Here is a 17,241-nt window from a genome sequence, read left to right as displayed (position 1 = left end):
GCACAAGTTTTATAGAATGTGAAGAAGACTTTTGCTAAATATTTCAAATCTGCATGTAGAGTACAGCTCTGACACGCTTCACCCGTGTGTTTCCACGACGGTCGAAAGTTTTAAGCAAGATCATCAGACTGCGTTAGGAAGCGAGAAAAAACATGATTTGCATCTATGTGTTAATCCGATATTGCTGCGCGAAACAGACGGGTAGAAATACCGGGAATTAAAGTAGAAAACATAAAAAGAACAGAATTCGTTTCTCCAGAACTACAGCTGACAACACTCCAGTAGAAATTTGCGTAGATCTGGGGATCACTGGCAGCAGGGAAATAGGCCTTACTTTACCGGTTATATCTCGAAAGACGCACGGCACAACTAAATGATCCAAGAGTCTCTTAGGTGTACTTTCCTATCCTCATCAGCAGTCGGTCTGTACCTACAGAAAGTGGCTGCGCAGAATAAAGAGCGATGGTTCATTCACAGCGGAGAGAGATAGGGAGAGAGAGGAGGAAAAGATCTCCCACTCTCAGCGGGGGAAGCCTGTTCGATGCGCGGCTACGGCACTTACTTGGTGTTGGTCCGGTTCCAGAAGACGGCGTAGCGGTCAGCCACCACTTTGGATCCGGGCTCCTGGCTTAAAACACACATCAGCAGCACCAGGCAGACGAAGAGGACCATTTCCACTTGCAGCATCACTACAGCAAAACTTCGTTAGTCTATTCCGTGTCAGTGTCGATCGCTCGGTAGGATCAGATATGTGGAGCGGGTGGATGGTGCAGGTAGGAGAAACGGGGCGCCTGAACCGGGACAGGTGACCTGACCTCAGTCACATGTGGACCGGTGCTTCTGCTTCAGAGCTATCAACGTAATGCGAACAGAAAGAGAATCGCGCGAAAGAAAAGAGGCAAATGTGATCATTCAATGGGGAGGACGGATGAGGTGACACTTGTTCAGGTTGACGGAAATGTGAAGTTACAAAAATTAAGGCGTCAACAGTCCCGATGAAAACATGTGTCTTTTTTTTCCTGCCGGTTTGTCAGGACGGGGGAATCCAGACAGAATGTGGTCCCCCCCCTCCCCACCCTCTGATGCACAAACAAGTGAGACCAGCACAGAAAGCCACCAATGCGCAGCAGAACACTCGGTGTCTCCCGTGGCGCTGTACCGTGTCAAACCCCCCCTGCGCTTGCTGGGTGTAGCCTGTGTCAGGGCCAAAGTGACAACTGCTCAGCCCTTCACTCCAAACGCAAAAAGCGCAGATTAGTCCGAGACGTGATGGAAAGAGGGGGGCTTAATGTGGTCCAATGACGCTGTGAGGGCGCAAGTCAGATGTCCACGTTATTAGCCCGGCAACTTTCTGAAGCCATGCAGTCAGTCAGTCAGTGCGTGCCGGAGGAAAATGATGACTGACAGCGTTAGATCGCCGTGCAAAACAAACCCAAAACAAACAAAAAATGAAACACTGTCATCCTCTTCGCTGTGATCCGCCGGAGGTGTCACGGCCGAGGCGGGGAGGAGTCCGTCTCTGTGGCCGTGTTGTGTTTTCTGTCTGTCTCTCTCCCTCTCTCTCTCTTCTTCTCGCTCTCTCTCTCTCCCTTCTGGAGACGCTTGATTTTATCTCCGCATTCCAAAGTGTCCTCCTCATATATAAGCCATCTTGCAACGTACGGGAGTGGAAAAATCGCAGCACCCTCCAATGTGCGTGGTCTGTTGTCGTCCCTCCCGTTCTTTTTTGTTTTGTTGTTTTTTGATATAGGCTATATCTATAAATATATAGTTGTTGTTTTTTTTTTGGGTTTTTTTTGGTTGTTGATTTTTTTTTTCTTGTGTTTTTAGGGGATTGGGGAAAACTCCGGGACACGAAGGGACTGGGTAAGAAGGAGGACAGAGGTAGCAGCTCCACGCAAGCTCCAGACGCCGACTGAGCGAGTGGGTTTGGTTACGGCGGAGCGGGGGATAGTCCCATTGGTTTGCCACGATCTGAATGGGCGTGACTCCAGCAGGCATAAGCCCCGCCCACTTCTTAAACCGAGGTAATTCAATTATAGAAAGGTGGAGCTGGAAGGGGGCAGAGGAGCGAGGTGCCCAGGACAGGGAGCGCTTTTTGCATTCTCCACTGACAGATCCGGCAGATAAGCTGCGCTCGGTGCTATTTAATTACATGTAAACGGGCGCGGTGTAAAAGAAAAAAAAAAAAGAAGAAGAAGAAGAGAAAAGAAATGAAATAAAAGAAAAGAAAGTGAAGAAAGAAAAAGAGCAAGTATCTTTTACTATTTATTGAAAACGGCACATCTAAAGAAATACAAATAAAAAAATAGCAAATATTACACATAATATTGGTATTATGTATTGCATTTATTTATCATTTTTGTTGTACCTTATTTTTTATTAAATCATATAAGATAGTGCAGTTTTCTGTTTTATTTCCATCTCAGATTTTTCTATATATTACATGCTTATTGAGACAAAACAAGCATAAAAACATAATTCCCCACACTGATTACTCAAGTATTCTCTCTGTTAAAAACAAGAAAAGAAAGTTAAGGTATTTATTATTTAACATACATTATTTCAAGTATAATTTTATCTATAACTTTTTATTTTATTTTTTTCATTTATGTTTACAGTTTTTATTCCGGTCATGTTTACACATTTAAAGTTTAATACACAACCTTTCCTTTTTTTTTTTTTTTTTTTTTTTTTTTTTGCTGTGGGCAAAACTAAATAAATATGACCATTAATTTTTAAGCTCAACAGAGTATATTATCTTAACTCTCTGCAAAAATGCCAGAAGGTGCATCAAGTCCATCTGTGCAAAAAAAAGAAAAAAAAGAAAGGTGAGTGGTTGTTTACGAAAGCTCCATGTACATGTATCTGAACAGCTCCCTGTTCTGATTCAAGGAGAATGACGAGTTCCAGCACCCTGAAAGCCCCATAGCTCTGAATCACTGGTTCAGCCTAAGAAAAAAATCGAGCTGTAGTTGCCCGTGGTTGAAAAACTCACAGAAAGCTGCACATGAAGGGCAGAGACAACCCAGAGTTTGATGAGGCCCAAAGCAGAATTTGATGTTGAAGCCCGTTTTAGTACAAAATTTATGGTTTGCATATTATACGTTTAACACTGTGGCAATTTTTGATCTTGATGATGTGGCTCACTTCCCTGGGCAACAGGGAAAGTTTGTTAACTGTGCTGACATATATAAAGTTAGTAAAAGCTAAAAGTGGTTATTAGACTTGTGGCTGAATAAGTTCATTGTGTAAAAATCTAAATCAAGTCCAGATTTGACCAGTTTAGCATCAGAAATGTTAATTTTGCCTGTAAGCTGTATATGCCTGGCACAAGCAGTGCAACAGTTGTCAGGCTAAATATTTACATATCACATTTGGTAAAGCCTTCTTAAAGGTTTTGTGATTGTGATAAATGTTGTAGAAATATTCAATTCTTACTGTATATAAAACCAAGAACTATTAATAATTTTTGTAAGACCAGTCAGTTTAATTTATAAATATGTAATAACGTTGTGTATAAAACTAAAAACATTTTCAAAATTGGTGCTCTGACATGTCAGGAGAGAATTTAGAAATAGGCTAAATCCTGGTGAACTTGACTGTAATTTCAAACTATTTTCAGTGTGAAAATGTAAGTATTGTACTGGTTCTAATTTTAATGAGAGTTCCAAAGAAAAAAAAAAGTAAACTCTCATATCCACGTAAACAAACTGTGGTTAGTCAGTAACTAAAAGTAGGCCATATATACACATTTTCCATCAGAAATGTCAACATTTATAAAAGTGCTTAGTCTAACTGAGAAATAAACCATGATTAAATTCAGTTAATTTATGTAGTGCCGAATTATAACCAATCTTCTTCATTTTAGGAGATTTCACAAATAAGTCAGATTCATATGCAGTTATGTAAAAAAAACAAGCTTAATTCAATTTCAGTTCCTTCCATTCCACTCAAACAATTTGTGTAGATTGAATATTATATCAATTCATGTCAGTCACATTGTTTTAGTTTATTTTTACACCAGGTAACAACAGAAGATATACAAAACCCACAAGAGAGCCTTGTAAATTGTCTTTTGCATCATTGCATTTCTCTTCGTAATATGTAGGAAATTAGAGGCAGCTGCATCTAAATGTGTGCTGTGTCTTCTGTGCGACAGGTGCTGTTGGCCATCAAGGGAGAAGAAAAGGAGAAAAAATGGAGGAGGAAAGACAAGAGAAGGAGGAGGAGGCTAAGAGGGCAGCTAATATTTTAAGATAATCCTCTTGACCTGTTCTCTTCCTCTTATGTAAACTCAGGGCTGTTCGCTTGCAGCTATTGCCGCACACACTGACAGGAGGGGCGCTCTTCTGCAACCAGACATAAATACAATCATCGCGCCACGCAAAATCCCAGAAGTGTCCCTTTTTTTCCTCTGTTTTTGCAGAACATATATTTAAGAGAAAAATACATCAGCTACCAGACGAGGAGGGATGGGAAGGGTCAGCCCAGAGGTCAGCGGACATGGTTGTTTTCACACCCACTTTACGGCCGTGTCTGCATTCCTGTCCTGGTGAGTCTCATCTCTGTCTCGCATGCAATAAGTTGATAACAGGCACGTTTAACTCACTATGCCCTCGGAATACACCCCCAGCTGCTTTCATTTTCTCCTAATCATCCTCATCCTCTTCTTCACCTACCGTCAAAGTGAGCGACGGTAATAACATTGTTTCTCTTTTTCCACTTATTCCAGCAGAGTGATGCAAAGATCTTTTTAATATTTAAAACATAAAAATTCCGTTTGACTATTGAGAAAGACAGAATGACAATACATTTTCTATAACAGTTCCCAAATAAATTTTTCACCACTTTTTTTCTTGTTATTGTGTGCTTTTTTATTAGTCTCCTCAATAAATAGTCCACGTAACACTTGATGGGGACAATCACTTCTTATTCCCCATAGAAGCCATTTACCTAGTAGGTTTTACATTCCAATTCGATTTGTGTCAAGATTCTTGGTAATGTCTTTTTGATAAAGGATAACAGGCTTCATCAAGAGCTTTACTTTGACATATTGTAGTCATTCTGGCCAAAAATGACAAGGATTTGGCTTTGAGCCTGAGGTTTTCCCCTTCTCAGATTCAGTGATCAGCATGCACACACAGCCAGGGTCGGGAGGAGGATGGGTTGGAGAAAATGAGTGTCTGGCTGGGTGGTGGGATGATTTATAACTTTTATTAAAGTTACCGTTCTTTTGTGATCAGGGCAATTAGCAGAGAAATCATAACAATGACTCATTAAAAGAGGTGAAAACACAGCTCTGTTTTCTTGGTGTCAGAATGGCGGGTCGGACACACCAACAAGCAATTACAGACATGAAAGGGACTCTTTGAACAGGTCCTTTTGAAAATATCTGCCAATTAACAGTCTATAACCTGCATGAAAGAAAGTCAAATTGTCAAAGAATAAATTTAAATGATGCTTCCACCTTTTTGAATAGAGATTTCCAGCATCTTCCAATAGAGGTGAATTTCAGTAATCATGTATGACAAAGTGAACTCTAAATCAATTAAAGAATAGAATTAAATGGACTGTGATAGCTTGTTTTTCATACAAGTAAGTAAGTAGAAGTTCCATCACATGAAACATAGATGCAGCCATTATGTGTAGGTGCAATAAGGGTTAATCGGTGAAGGAGCCTTCTAATGTCTGAGAAGACAAATCAAACTGGTCCTATACTTGACTAAAATTAAGTGAAAAAGCAGCGTTCAGACAGTCTGAAAAGGCTTGCTAAAACCTATTCATACATGCACAAAAAGATTTGACTCTCTCTATATAAAGAAACCAGAGTTATCAGTCAGGGATCTTTCACCGTGCACTATTGCAGTATGTCATCCAGACTCTGGCAAAAGTATTTATATCCCTTTAACTTTTCACAATTTGTCACAACCACAAACTTCATGTTATGTTATTTGGATTTTGCCAAGATGGTCATAGTTAATCTGGAAAAATGTTAGTTTCAAACTACAGGTGGGAAAATCAGGCGACAAGACGACTATAAATTTTGCACTGGATAAATGTATCTGTTCTGGTGGAGTCACAAGAAGAAGGTCATTGTTGAAATAAAGTTACAACACAAGGAATCTAGAGGGCACAGCAAGCATGTGAAACATGGCACTATCTTGTGCCAATCAATACTATCTTCCCATAACATGGGAAGACAGTATTGGGTAGCGACATGCAGCATCATGTTGCTACATGTTAGCAACAAGATGTTGCTAACATGTAGCACCATCATGTCATAGCAACGCCTTTCGTCAGCAGGCACAGAGAAGCTGGTTGGAGTTGATGAATAAAGCAACGTAGGGCAATTCTGTAAGAAAATTTGCTGCAAAAGACTTCCAGCAACTGTAAAGATACAGCCAGGACTAAAATGACTGGTTCAGATAAAAGCATCTTCTTAGGTCAGAATGGCCCATATGATGAAATTTAATGCTTAAATATATACTATTAATCCAGTTTAACTGAGCTGTACATATTTTTAAAAGAATAACTAGTGGAAATTGTCACTGTTGAATTGAACCCCAAATTACTTAAACCCTTAATTGCAGTGCTGTTGCTTTTTCCATGTATCAATTTAGAGGGGTTAAGGACATGTCACACACCTCTGGTTTTAATTTGTAAAAAAATAAAATATTATCTTCCTTTCACTGTCAGAGTCCCTTTGTTTTTGTCTAACACATAAAGTCTTGATGAAACATACTAAAGTTTGCAGTGTGAGTCATAAAAATTGAGCCACTGTAGGACATTATATTCATCAGAGACACAAAGCAGATTTCTGGTTGTTCAATCCAAGAATGCTACAGGTATCAGTGTGAAGATCTACTCTGACAGTTTAACTCACACAACTCCTTAAATATGATGCTGTATCACACTAGCCCAGAGTCACAGGGTTAGTAACGACTGCACTTACAGAAAATCATCTGTGCACTTTGGTCTGTAACCCCATTCATGACATGAAGCATCAGAGGCAGATTAGATTGGGCTACGTAGGCGGAGAAAATAGAATTTTATATTTTAGGATCACATATAAAAAATTGGCCTGTCTACTTGAGAAGATGGTAATCACAAGCACATGATAGCATCAGTAAAGAGCCAGAAATAAAAACGTGGTATAAAATACATTTTAAAAACTGACAAATTTGACAAATTATTTTATGCGACACGTTACTCACAAATTTATCTGTCTAGATCAAAAAGCCAGTGTTGCATTTAAAACTCTGAGCTACCTACATTAATAAACCTGACACAAACCTTTCTCATTACATCTGAACTCATGGAAAATATTACCCACCCCCATATTCCTCACTACCTTCCTCCTTAGGATGCATATTAGATTAAAGATTTTATTGTCACACTCAATGCACTTAGAGTGTTGGCAAACTTAATCACAAGGAGACAGCATGTCATAGAAGAGACACCTTGGGTTGACTAAGTCATGACGAGCCAGCACAAATCGATGAGAAGGACTAATCGGATGTATTTGCTGGGACAAGCTCTGCCCTGAATCCAAATGATGGACACCAGATGGGGACTGATGTTGGCATTAGTACACAATCAATGCAGTAGATGGAGAAATGTAAGAACAAGAGCCTCCTATTCATTGAGGCATCAGCTTTTAAGCAGGCACAGCCAAGGTCTCTCCTTTCAGAGAGAAAAAGCAGGAGCGTATTAAAGAGGATGGATCGTCTTTGTTAGTGCAGGTGCAAAAATATGGAGACAGTGTCGAGGCAAAGAAATAGAGAAAAAGGAAACAAATGAGCACTTATTTAAAATTTGCAAGGGCATAAAAAATGTTATGTTCTAATCAGCGTACATTTCTTTTGACTAAAAAATTAGCTGTGTTGAAAAGCATGTAATACCTTAGACAACAAATACTGTAAGTGTTTTCTGACCAACCAGATGATATGTTGTGATTTTGGGATATTTTTATCTCTTGGATACTTTTTATATCAACAGTTCAGATCAGTAGTGTATTGGTGTTGGGGATCTATTGATCATTGCACACTCCCTGTCCAGAGTAATATTTCTGACCCTCCCTCGATGACCACCATGTCACAAAACTAAAACCATTTTTAAACTAGTCAAATTTGATCTTTACGAATTGACTGTATTCCTGTGGAATCCAAATTCAGCAGATTCACAGAACCAACAGAACACCCTTGGGTGTGGTTGAGAAGGAGATATGCAACATTGATGTGCAGCCAACTAAACTGCAGCAACTAAATTGGAACCAAAAACACACAAAATATTTCGGAAGCCTTGTGAAATCTATGTCATGAAGAAATAAGGCAGTCATGAAAGCAAAAATTGGTTCAACCCAGCAACAGTAAAGTGTATCTGACATAGAGGCTGGTGAGTTTGACTCACTACTTTTACTCTGTCATAAAGCTGACTTTTCTCTCTGTAATAAAAGTTAAGGTCAGCTGAAGTCAAATGTGCCCAATTTATTGAATTTGTAGTACAGGAGGTCACTCGGTATAAATTTACCATTGAAGTGATTAATTCTCCAACCTTTCCCAATGCAGGCAACAAGCTTAAGGTGGGAAAACATGACATATCCCTCTTCGGTAACACTGTCCAAGATTTTCTCCGGCCAGAACAGAAATACAGTCCCTTCAATTTCAGGTCTCGCCCTGGGTCTCCTCCCTGCCAGACATACAAGGGAAACCTCCAGAGGGAGGAGACTAGGAGGCACCCTGATCAGAAGCCTTGAATTACCTCAGCAGACTCTTTTCAAAGTTCCTCCCAGATGACGGGTCTCCTGACTTTATGTTGAAGGCTGAGCTATGGAGGAAGCTTACTTTGCCTGGGTACAAGAGTCCTTATGTATTCAGTGCATAAACAAATAATGCACTGAATACATTGAAAGCCTTATTTCTTACTCTGTGTTAGTGTTCCGAAAGAGACTTTTATTTTCTCAGATAAATGAAGTTGTTTGCGCAGTTTGTGGCTTCATGCCATCAGCTGTTGAAGAATTAAAAACTGTGTATTTCAATCTGGATATTAACATCCGTCACTGGTGCAAAACGTTTGAATTACAGCCAGTTTTTTTATGTAATCATTCAGCAGTCCTCTTCTTCTTTCTTTTCACATTAAGGCGAACAAATGTTCCCTCACACACACACAGAGGGAAACCACAACCAGCTTTCTGCCTGTGCAGTATAAATGTCCTGCAACAAAGTGGTTTCTCTCTTTATGTCCTTTGATCCATATTCTATCAAATCAAGCTCCAACGACACCAGCTCCAGCTGCTTCACTAGGAAATGCTCCCAGGCTATTAGCTACAACAATATTGAGCTACTTTTTTTTTTTTGTTAATTTACACCAAAGTTTCCCCATTTAGAGATTTTCTACCACCGGGCAAACAGAGGGTTAATGATAAAGAATACACAGCACGGCTGCATTTTATCCCCTAAATTTGATTCAGAGAAGTCTTAACTTCTCCTCATTACCAGGACCTGTAGAGTAGCAAATGACAAATCACAGTATGTGATAATAAAGGTGACACTGAAAATCCCCTGGCTGGGATCCATCTCATCATTATGAGAGCATTATGAATGGATGTAATAAAAGTGAATTAAGACAGGACATGGCTGATATAGATATTATGAGCACATTGTCCCTTGCCTAATGTGAATGGTTCTTCAGCCGGCTCTTGCAATATGGGTCCCAATTTGAAGAGGCTATCCTTGACTCAGAGTAATACTTACATACAATCATGACCAAAAAGCAGGGAGGAAAGAGGGTGGGGAGCCATTGAGTCCTCTTTTGTACTCTCTGCTATTTCATTACAGCAATGAATGTAAAAAAAAAAAAGAAAAAAAAAGAAAACGTCTTTGATATGCCTGGCTGTAGTGTGCAACAAAGCAGTGGTTTGACCATTTGGGGGTCTTGTGCTTCTCTTTGAAGTCTCAGGGAAAAATATGAAACATAGATGTTTCATTGTCACTTTATGACTCTTCTGTCATATGGAAATATAGATTCATAGGCTCAAGAGAAACCTAATAGGTGGGCTTGTCTAAATTTAAGCAGTGATATGATAATCATGCACTTCAGTTCAAGCCGAAGAACATTAGTCTCCTTATAATACCAGTTGATTCCCTTTTCAAACAATACTCTCCCTGCTTCTGTCCCTGGCGGGTGTTGGCCTTCAGAAAAGGCCACCACTGAAAAGCTCGCCTATACATCATTGATGATGGTACAATAGCATTAGTGTATGCTTAGCCTGCTAATTCCCCCTGTCATTGTGGAAAGTTTTATAATCGGGCCATTTGTAATTCTGCTCATAAAGGGATAAGCTGCGATCCAAGCTTATGAGGCTGATCAAATTAAGATGGTTTTCCCCTAACAGGAACACCTGATAATGGGGAATACTATTGCTCCGGACAGTGTCACTGATAAGCTATTGACAAAGAGATTTGCCCTGTGGCATGTATTAGTAGGTGTTTGTTATTCACGCTGCACATTTGAAAACAGCTCCTCACAGGCCATTCCTTATCATATTCAAAGCAAATCAGAGGTTTTCCAGACATTAAACCTCAACCAAAAAAAAATTAATTTCTTATGGGTTTATCGTCTTGACCCCATTTTATAAGCCATGCATTCCTCACTGTAAGAACGTGAGAATGTTCCGCATCCCTCTGACTCTGCAGTAATCCCCGCTCTCCAGATATCACTTAGTCTCTTAGATAATGCCTTTCCTTCTCATGTTCCTCATCTGCCTCTTTCAAATGGAAGGAATGAAAGATGTACAAGACCTAAGCGCACTGGCATCTGTTTCCTTACAGTTACAGTTCTGGGTATTTATATGAATTCCCATGAGACATGAATATCATATTGTTTTCTTTCCTCAATGAAGCAATTGAGCTCTTCTTTGTTTTTCCTTGAACTTCACAAACAAGAACTGGGTGTACAAGTTTACATTTTTGGCAGACTTTCTTTATCCACATAGGATTAAAACTAAACACCCAGCCTCAAATTTATACTCAATTATGTTTTCAAAATTACACTGCCACCTTCTTGCTTATCAGCTGATAAGTTCTTCTCAGGCCTTCTTGGCAGAACCTATATATCCTTCACTTCTCAACACAGTTAAAACTCAGCGATTTGGAAATGCAACTCCAGAAGCATAATATCTGCATTCAAAAAATGGGTTAGGATTAGGGTAACAAATAAATGTAACCCATTTTCTGATCTACATTCTCCTTAAGCTGATCAGAGAGGTGAAGAGCCATTGCTTTCTTTTTCTTTGGGGTAAAACATTTGTAACAGAGGTTCAATTCTCTCAGCCACTCTTCAAAACGGACCAGACTAGAGAACATGTAATCAAAATAAAGCAGACTGAAAGGAAATGGCTTCTAGATCTTGGCTATTGACCTAAAATTGTCATATGAAGTCAGATGAAAAATGAAACATCTATTTTCATTTGCCCAGTAAATTTACAGGGCACTGTAAAGAAATAAGCATCTCAAAACCATACTATGCCTCTGTAGTTCATTACGTATGTTGAACCGTTCTCACCAGACATCAAGCAACCTGCAGGCCAGTGGAACGCGGACACGCCTTCTGAACCATCCACATTTGACTAACGCCAAGTTGTCAGCACCACGCATCCCCGCATCCCCGCAGCTCAGGATATTGGAGCAATTACCTTCGTACAGCACCCCCTAGCAGAACAGGGGTCATTGGAGCCCAATTCATCAGTAGAAACCAGTCAGAGCTAACAACGCCAACACTGACTTGTTAGGGAACAAAGAGGCCATCATAATTAGCAGTGACATTTGCTGACAGAGAAGCCAAGCGGGCCTGGCCTCCACTGAGATGTTTCAGCACAGAGGAAGAGAGAGAGGGAGAGATCTAGCTGATAGAAAGGGGTCTTTCACCACCATCTGAAATGGATGTTGCCGCCTAAGGGTCCAACGTGCCAATCAGCAACTTTCCGAACCGAATCATTTGCATCATAAACAGTCTCTCATGATGTGCTCTGAATTAATTTGCTGTTCGCTTACCACTGGAATGAATAAAAGCTTGACACAAAAATTTTGAAAATCAGACACTCACATCACCAACATGGACAAAAAGACATGCAGAAACTGTAACATGTAAAACCACTGCAACAATTATTGGTTATATTAGTGTAAATAAAGCAGCCAGAGTCACTCATTTTAAAAAAATGAACTCAGGTTCATAAATTATTTATTATTTAGAATAAATTAATCTATATGATTAATTACACCCATTGAGTTCTCAGTAATTGTAATCACAGAACACAGTTGTTTTCTAATCATTTTTATGATTACTAATTCTTAAAATAAACCTAGATAACTCTTAAACAAAGCAAACCAGAGAAAGGTCTAAAGTGATGTTATTCTTTTTTCTCTTACACTCATTGACAAAATTTTAATGGCAAATAATTACTGCTTATAGAGCTGGATAACCTGCCATATTTGACTTTATTTCATTAACTCCATAAATTTTATTTTTCACCAGAAAATTTTGTCGAAAAATGTCCAACCGAGTGCTTGTGATTCAAAGGACACTGGCAAGCAACACCTTACTAACAAAATTCCGATTTTTGAGTGTTCTAGTCAAAGTAAAAACTTGCTCTGACAGGTCTATAAACTTTCTTTTTCAAAAATCCTCCACTGTGGCTGAATTAAAACAATTTCACAGTGAAGAGCGCGTTAAGTTCTTCATCAGTGATGTTAAAGATTATGTCAGTTATCACAAACACTTGAAGCTGTTGTTGCCGCAAAAGGTGACAAAACCAGTGAGAAAGTCTAGGTGGTGATAGATTTTTTCACACAGTTCAGGTGGGCTTGGATAGCTGCTGCTTCACAGTAAATTAAATCATTCTTTAAAAATGGCATTTTGTATTTTCTCAGGTGATATTTGCTGTTTGAGGACCTGAAACATTTAAGTGTGACCCAAAAAACAGAAAAAAGAAGAAATCTGTGCACATGAAGACTCTGGTCAGTTATGAATAGTTTGTCTGAATTAAGGGTTATTATAATTTTGACTAAATCATATTTTTTTCAGTTGGTTAACTAAAACTGTCAGGAGAGCTGAGTCTTCGCAGATGCTGTTCAAAGGTTGATTTGTGCTGAAGAAGTTATTTTCTTCTTCCTTGGTTTCTTGAGCAATAAGTAATGATTTCAGTATTGTTTCAGCTGGGAACTACAGCAACAGTTCCAGTGGTTTGTGCTAATGACCAACCCCTGGGGAAAAAAGGATGATCATGTGGTTCTGTTTATATGCGTGTTAAATCTCTCTCTTTTCCTTCCACCTTATCGAATACTATCATCGCTATGGGTGGACCACTGAACCAGTATGAGAGCAGTTCAGGAGTGTGACTGAAAAATTGCCAAGATGAGCCTGCGCTTTTAGATTCTTCACGGGGCCTTTACGTATCTCCACCACGGGAGATGAGTGATGAAAATGGAAGGTAAGCGTGGAAGATGGCCAAATAAAACAGGAGGAAATGAAGAAACTTTGATTTTCACATGTATCACAATTTGTGCTGTAAAATGCTGCACATGTATGAGGGCGAACATGCTTCCATAAAAATACATCTGGTGTCCATCAGACACTTTATTTTTCCTGAGGTCAGGGTCCGCAGGATATTTAATATTTCCACCAAAGAATCCAGATGACAAGGTAATGTCTTGGGCTGAGACAAAGGCTCATAAAATTACTCGTATTATGCATGTCTCCTGGGGTCCAGAAGAAAAATGACAGTAATAATTTCAAACAGCATGAAACATGACATAGTTGCAGTCCTGATAATACATTTCTTTAAAAGTTTTTTTCACATTCTTCCTGCCTGAAGGAACACTATTAATTTTATTTTATCCAGCCATATTTGCTCTACAGAAGATTTGTAACTTGCATGGGACTAAATACATTTTGTGTAGAGGGGACTCATTAAAAGGTCTCCCTTCTCATCATTCAGGGTTACATTCCCAAACAATGTAGATTTGCAAGTGAACAGATAAATAGTATCAAAAGATATATGAGCATAAACATGACTTGATTTGCTCAATTCTGCTGCACTGCAAGTTCATTCTCCATTTTTAAAACATAATTCTGACATGTACACAAACAAGTTTTTAGCACTACATGTCACTGGTTTCAGGATTAAGAAACAGCTTAAACAGTTTTTTTACCAACTTCTTGGGATACTTCTGACAGGGTAGTTGAAATATGTGACTTGAGCGTACAAAGAGAGAGTTTCATTAGTCTCTTCCACTCATACCACAGGTAAAACTGAGTATGGACATGGAGGGATCAGTCCACTTCTTATGTTTAAGAATCACAGCATCTTATTGAACCTGTACTCCAGTGATGTATTGCACAAACAACTTGGTTTCTTTCTAGTCTGGATTCTTTTTTTTTTTCTTTATGTTACTTCTACAATGAGAACTTGCCTTGAACAAAATACATATCAGTTATAGCTTTTAAACTATTTCCACCTATAATGTGAGTTCTTTTTGTCGAAAGGTTTTTTTTCATGCATATTAATTCAGTTCTTTTCTATTTTCCACCCATGTAGGAACATTGCATGCTGGCAGACCTGAGGAAGAGTAATCTGCTGCTGAATTACAGACATTGACAAAGGAGAGATTTCAGACAGTCTCCCTGAGCCTGTAAAACAATGGCACATCAGACATGCCACGTCAAGTCATGTTTCTTCTGTTATTAAGCAGAATCAGCTGTAGCTTCCCCTCCTAAAGACTCTGTGGGTCCTGTAAACCATGTGTGACAGTCAGTTCAAAAGTCTTTGCCCTAAAAGGAATATATATTTGTGAAACCATGTGGGGTTTTGCCCATTCAAGGGTCTGCTATGGCAGACCAGCACTAGCTAGATGAAGGAGATGAGAAAATGGAGAGGGACAGAGAATGAGGCAATATATATGGAAGATGTGGACACAGTTTGATTCTGAGAGAACAGATCCTCTTTGATAGTCTCACATCATAAATTAAACATGTGCATCTTAATAACACTGGATGAGAAAAAGAACTGCATCCTGAGTGGGGTCTCTGGTGCTTTCTGAAGTCATGGTGACTCACAAGGTCCACCTCTCACAAGGGCAGAGCTCATGATTGCAACAAGGCCTGCTTCCGCATACCGCGGCTGTGGCTGAATAACAGAAGACAGATTTAAGAGGGATTGAGAAGTCATTGTTTTGGTCAAGCTGATAACACCTTAGGGTTATACAAAGAGGAAGGGCAAATAAAGGAACAAAAACATGTCAAAAGCAAGAATGTGTCCATAAAAAATCACTGCAAGTTCCTATTTTGTTCAAATTCTAATTGACAGTGAAAAGTTGTTTTGGGTTAAAAAACAAATTTATTCATGCAAATTGTCAACCTGCCCACATTTAATGTTTTCATTCCAACAAATATGTTGCTTTTGTTTGTGAAATTAGCTTTTGTTGTAACCATGCATGTATTACAGTAGCAGGTTTCTAGTGTTTTGGGGAATGTCTCCACAATCTTCTGATATCTACGTACTAAAATGTTGACATTTGTTTTGCAAAATCATTTACTTATTACAACAGTGTTTGTAAACCTCAGTTTCAAAGTCTTGTCACAGATTGTCAACTGGGTTGACGAGGTCATTCAAACACATTATCATATTTTGATCTAACCATTCCACTGTGGATTTGGGTGCATGCAGTTGTTGCCCTGCCTGAAGTTGAACTTTAGTTTTAATTGGAAATTTTGTGCAACTAATAAGTTTTCCTTTCTGTTTTTTCTAAATTGATTTCTATTGAGCTCCATCCATCTTCTAATCTGGTCATCTCTGAGCCTTTCACTGCTGAACAAAATTATTGTCACTGGCACCACAATGACATTGTTCTATGTTTTATATGTAGGACAGACATATTCTGTGCAGAGGACCTTCTTCAACAAATCCAAATACAACTTCCTGTGACTTTCTTTCAGTAATGGCTTTTTTGTTGCCAAGCTTCCATTAGGATCAGATAGGTGGAGTTTCTGACTAATAATTGTCCTTTTAAAAGTCTCACTACAGCTATAAACTTCAGGAGCTCCAACAAATCTACCATGGGCTAATCCCTCTGATTATTGTTTGCCTTTGCCTGAATTGGTTTGACAGCTATGTCTTAGTAGGTTTGCAACTGTGACATAATCTTTCCATATTCAGTTGATGGACTGAACAGTGATCTGGAATATGTTCAAAACTTTAAATATTTTTGTATTTTTATATCCCAAAGCTGCTTGAAACCGCTACATAATTTTAAGTCTGATCAGTCAGGTTTGTTTGTTAATATTCATGATTCTGTTTGTTTACTAATGTTCTCTTCTCTGAGGCATTCACAAAACAATTGTATTAATAAAGACATTAAATTACTCATAGGTGGACTATGTTGACTACTTTCTCTGAATTTAATAATTAGTATCAGAATAATGTGGATTGCAAATTTTTCAAATTTATGAAAACCCTGTATCATTGTTTTCTACTTGACATTAATGTGCTCCTTTGGGTTGACAATTTACACTGAAGATTGTTGTTGAGAATTGTCAAAATGCAGAACATGTTTGGTGGGTACAACTACTCTTTAAAGCCCAGTAAAAGTTGCATTGGTGCTGTTGTCAATGTTAGTTCCATGTAAGTTGTTTTACCCAGATTCTGTACACCTGTTGGGGTAGGCGTGCATGTCAGAGGGGTATCGTGTTTGTGTGCACACAGTGCAGCTAGAGCATAAACATGCAGGAGCAAACAGAGCAACACTCTTTGCACTATTGTGCCACAGGCAAACCATTAATTAAGCAAAGAGAGTGAAATTGACCCAGCGGGTGGTACAATTTATACGCATGGAAAACTTAGAACACACAAGCAGAAGCAATAAACGCTGACATATGTTTACCTCTGCAGGCAGCCTCCAGAAAACACACTTGCATTAGCTAACAGCAAACTTACACAGTTACTAACTCGAAGTTAACACAAAAACACTTTCTGAACGCGTGCGTGTGTGTGTGTTAGTGGTTTCGCTGTCTCACCACACCCTTTGTGCAATCGAACCTGCTCCTAAAATATATGTTGGTAGCTGGAAACAGGTCGGCATGTGAGCTAACGATTGGTTGTGAAAACAGAAGAGGCTTTTATAGCTTGGCTGTGGAGCTTCCATGGGAATAACAAAGGTTATGGTTTATCTCTAACTTTACATCTTC

At 39.0% G+C, this 17,241-nt stretch overlaps 1 protein-coding gene and 1 long non-coding RNA gene across 4 annotated transcripts in view; one reads left to right on the top strand and one right to left on the bottom strand.

Moving 5' to 3' along the window:
- Positions 1-2,651, bottom strand: part of efna5b (ephrin-A5b) — a 114,397-nt gene extending 111,746 nt beyond the window's left edge. For 2 of the 3 annotated variants that reach the window (XM_044110596.1, XM_044110597.1), the window contains exon 1: positions 563-694. In XM_044110596.1, the coding sequence (XP_043966531.1) occupies positions 563-687 (125 nt within the window). In that variant the 5' untranslated portion in view covers positions 688-694. Of the gene's footprint in view, positions 1-562 lie in introns of all 3 variants that reach the window. The other variant, XM_044110595.1, reaches the window with a different exon arrangement.
- On the top strand, positions 1,893-16,399 carry LOC122827687. The gene is made up of 4 exons (XR_006370100.1): positions 1,893-2,027; positions 4,163-4,555; positions 13,374-13,489; positions 14,597-16,399. It is a non-coding gene; the product is annotated as an uncharacterized LOC122827687 (long non-coding RNA).
- The last annotated feature ends 842 nt before the right edge of the window (positions 16,400-17,241 follow it).

This window comes from Gambusia affinis, linkage group LG03, assembly GCF_019740435.1.
Source record: "Gambusia affinis linkage group LG03, SWU_Gaff_1.0, whole genome shotgun sequence".
Classification (NCBI taxonomy): domain Eukaryota; kingdom Metazoa; phylum Chordata; class Actinopteri; order Cyprinodontiformes; family Poeciliidae; genus Gambusia; species Gambusia affinis.
Note: the sequence above shows the minus strand (reverse complement) of the source record. Positions and strands in the feature narration are given on the sequence as shown.